The 3,636-nt window shown below is 42.2% G+C and overlaps 1 protein-coding gene across 1 annotated transcript; it reads right to left on the minus strand.

Annotated features, from left to right (window-relative positions):
* Window positions 1-2,056: 2,056 nt before the first annotated feature.
* On the minus strand, window positions 2,057-2,821 carry LOC138870145 (uncharacterized). The gene has a single exon (XM_070147842.1). It carries the CDS (start codon window positions 2,819-2,821, stop codon window positions 2,057-2,059), a length of 765 nt encoding a protein of 254 aa, XP_070003943.1.
* Between the last annotated feature and the right edge of the window lie 815 nt (window positions 2,822-3,636).

A 3,636-nucleotide genomic window follows, 5' to 3' on the forward strand; every position in this document is an offset into this window, starting at 1 on the left:
CACCAGAATGTATGTGTTGCCACAAGAACTTACAAACAGACCCATGAAATCAATGCCCCACACATCAAATATGTCAACCTCAAGAATGGTGGTGAGAGGCATCTCATCCTTCTTTGAAATTCCTCCTGCTCTTTGACACTCATCATATTTCTTCACAAGTTCACTTGCATCCTTGTACAATGTCGGCCAATAAAAACCACAACTAAGCACTTTTGAAGCTGTCCTCGCCCCACCATGATGACAACCGTATGGAGAGGAATGACAAGCATCTAGAATACTCATTTTCTCCTCCTCCAGAACAAATCTCCGGATCATACCATCATTGCAGATTTTGAACAAGTAAGGCTCATCCCAATAGTAGTCTAAGCTATCCCATTTAAGCTTCTTCCTTTGGTTAGAAAAGAGCTCATACGGAACAATACCGGTTACAAGGAAATTGGCAACATCCGCAAACCAAGGCATGCTATTCATAGACACAGAGAGGAGTTGCTCATCAGGGAATGAATCATTAATCTCGAGGCCATCACAGGGCCTCCCCTCCTCCTCCAAGCGATACAAGTGGTCCGCCACTGGTTTTCACACCCTTTCCGATCCACAGCCTTAAGATCAAACTCTTGAAGTAATAAGACCCATCTCATCAACCGAGCTTTGGAATCCTTCTTCGTCATCAAGTAGCGGAGTGTTGCATGGTCGATATGAACTATCACCTTGGCACCCATGAGATAAGGCCTAAAGTTCTCCATTGCTAACATAATTTCCAACAACTCTTTTTTCGTCACTGTGTAATTCAATTGAGCATCATTCATTGTTTTGCTTGCAAAATACACTAGGTGAAACATCTTATTCACTTTTTGACCCAAGATCGCTCCTACTGCAACATCCCTTTCGTCACACATGAGCTCAAAATGTAAGCTCCAATTGGGTGCGGTAATAATGGGAGTGGTTGTCAATTTGTACTTTAGGAGTTCAAAAGCTTTCATACATTCCTCATTGAACATGAACTTGGCATCCTTTTCCAATAACTTGCACAAGGGATTCACTACCTTAGAAAAGACTTTGATGAATCTTCGGTAGAACCCCGCATGCCCAAGAAACTTCTAACCCCCTTGATCGAAGTAGGAGGAGGAATCTTTGAGATCACTTCAATTTTAGCCTTGTCCACTTCTATTCCATGCTTTGAGATCTTATGGTCGAGGACAATGCCCTACTCAACCATAAAGTGGCATTTTTCCCAATTAAGCACAAGATTGGTCTCTTCACACCGGGTCAACACCTTGTCAAGATTCTTCAAACATTAATCAAATGAGTCACCCACAACACTGAAGTCATCCATGAACACCACCAAAATGTCCTCCACCATGTCGATAAATATGGCCATCATACACTGCTGGAATGTAGCTGGTGCATTACACAACCCAAATGGCATCCTAGAAAAGGAAAAGGTGCCATACAGACACATAAAGGTGGTTTTCTCCAGATCTTCTATAGCAATCAAAATCTGGTTTTACCTAGAGTACCCATCCAAGAAACAGTAGAAGGCACGCCCAGCAAGTTCATCTAGCATCTGGTCAAGAAAGGGCAATGGAAAGTGATCCTTTCAGGTCACTTTATTCAGCTTGCGGTAGTCCATGCACACCCTCCATCCGGTAACAGTCCTGGAGGGAATCAACTCATTTTGCGGATTGGTAACCACAATTATACCACCATTCTTAGGCACACATTGCACCATCGAAGTCCAAAAGCTATCCGAGATGAGGTACACAACCCCTGCATCCAACCACTTGATCACCTCCTTTTTGACAACCTCTTGCATAGCCTCATTCAACCTCCTCTGATGTTCCACGGAGGGCTTGGCATCTTCCTCAAGAATAATCTTGTGCATGCAAAAGGCGGGGCTTATCCCCTAGATATCCCCTAGGCACCGCCAATGTGGCATCTACCTGCATGTTAGAAATACAAGAGGAAAGAATAATTGGAAAAGTTGAACTAGGGCCTAAGAATTCATACCTGAGGTGTGGAGGCAACGGCTTCAACTCCAACACAGGAGGTTCCTCGATTAAGGCTTTGTTGGTGGAGTTTTTCTATTCTCAAGATCTAAAGAGAGCTTTCGAGGCTCATAAGAGTAAGAGCTCATTCCATGCAACGTATTGACACACTCAACCCGTCCTTCATCCTCATTGACATCAAGGTTCAACAATACCGCTTCTAGAGGGTCCTCCACATTGATCACTGCACTAGTATCATCAACTATCACTTCCATGACAAGATCCATGAAAGAGCACACTTCAGTACTGTTGGGCTGCTTCATTGACTTGCACACATGAAAGACCACTTTTTCATCACCCACCCGAAAGGTGATTTCCCCAGCTTCCACATCAACTAAGGCCTTTCCAGTTGTAAGGAAAGGTCTTCCCAATATAATCGGAACCTCATTATCAACCTCACAGTCCAAGATCACAAAGTCAGCGGGCAAAATGAACTTGTCCACCCAAACAAGAACATCATCTATAATACCAAACAGCCTTTTCATAGTTTTATCCACCATTTGCAACCTCATTGAAGTAGCCCTCGGTTGCCCAATACCCAAAGTTTTGAACACAGAGTAAGGCATCAAATTGATACTTGCACCCAAATCGCAAAATGCCTTTGCAAAATCCATGTTGCTAGTGGTACACGGGATGGTGAAAGCATCGGGATCTTCAAGATTTGGAGCCATCGAGTTCACAATTGCACTTACTTGGTGAGTCATTTTTATGGTCTCATAGTCCATGGATCTCGTTTTAGTCACCAAGTCTTTCATGAACTTGGCGTAACCCGGCATTTGTTCAAGAGCTTCCACCAAAAGGACATTGATTGATAAGCTCTTCATCATGTCAATAAATTTCCTAAATTGGTTCTCATTCTTTTTTTTTCACAAGCCTTTGAGGGTAAGGTGGATAAGGCCTTGGCAAGGGAGCCTTAGCCTTGGGTACTACCGTTTCCGGTATGTCTATTACGTGTTCCCTAGACGGGTTCATGTCATCTTGGGTCTCCACCTCATCATCATGAACATCAATCCTCACTTCCGCATTCACATTATCTTCTCTCACTTGCTAATCGGCTAAAGGAACATCATCATCTTTGTTGGCCCAAGAATAGGTGATGTTTTGAAGACTGACAAAAGAACTCAAACATGGACCAGGTCCATCTTGTGAAGCACAGTCATGATCAACCCAAACATGTGAGATGCACGTGAAGGAGATAAATCTAACTTATTAGAAGTAATATCTCCTGATCTAATCGAAAAGGTTGCATATTGGATAAGGAGAGAAAGACTCCTTATATAAAGAAAACACAGTTTAGGAAGAAGATAGTGTTAGAGTATGAGATCAAATAGAATTCTTCTATGATAGAAGAGTAGTATCTGAATCCCAGTCAATCTCTAATTACTAACCCATTAAATATCAGTGTTTTTCTCTTTTACAGGTAATGCACATAAGTAGAAGTTAAACTTAAATTGAGATCAAAAGAGCAAGGCGATTTTGCAAGCAATTTATGTGTGACTTGAGTGTGCAATCCTGAAGCTACTTGAATGAGATAGAAGAACCAAATCCAAGTGTCTATCTTTTATTCTAGTGCAATTGTAGTCGGTGATTT

This window comes from Nicotiana sylvestris, chromosome 1 (assembly GCF_000393655.2).
Source record: "Nicotiana sylvestris chromosome 1, ASM39365v2, whole genome shotgun sequence".
Taxonomy (NCBI): domain Eukaryota; kingdom Viridiplantae; phylum Streptophyta; class Magnoliopsida; order Solanales; family Solanaceae; genus Nicotiana; species Nicotiana sylvestris.

Coding starts and splice junctions, on each gene's coding strand:
- LOC138870145 (XM_070147842.1), bottom strand. CDS start 2,821: ATGCCGGGTTACGCCAAGTTCATGAAAGACTTGGTGACTAAAACGAGA.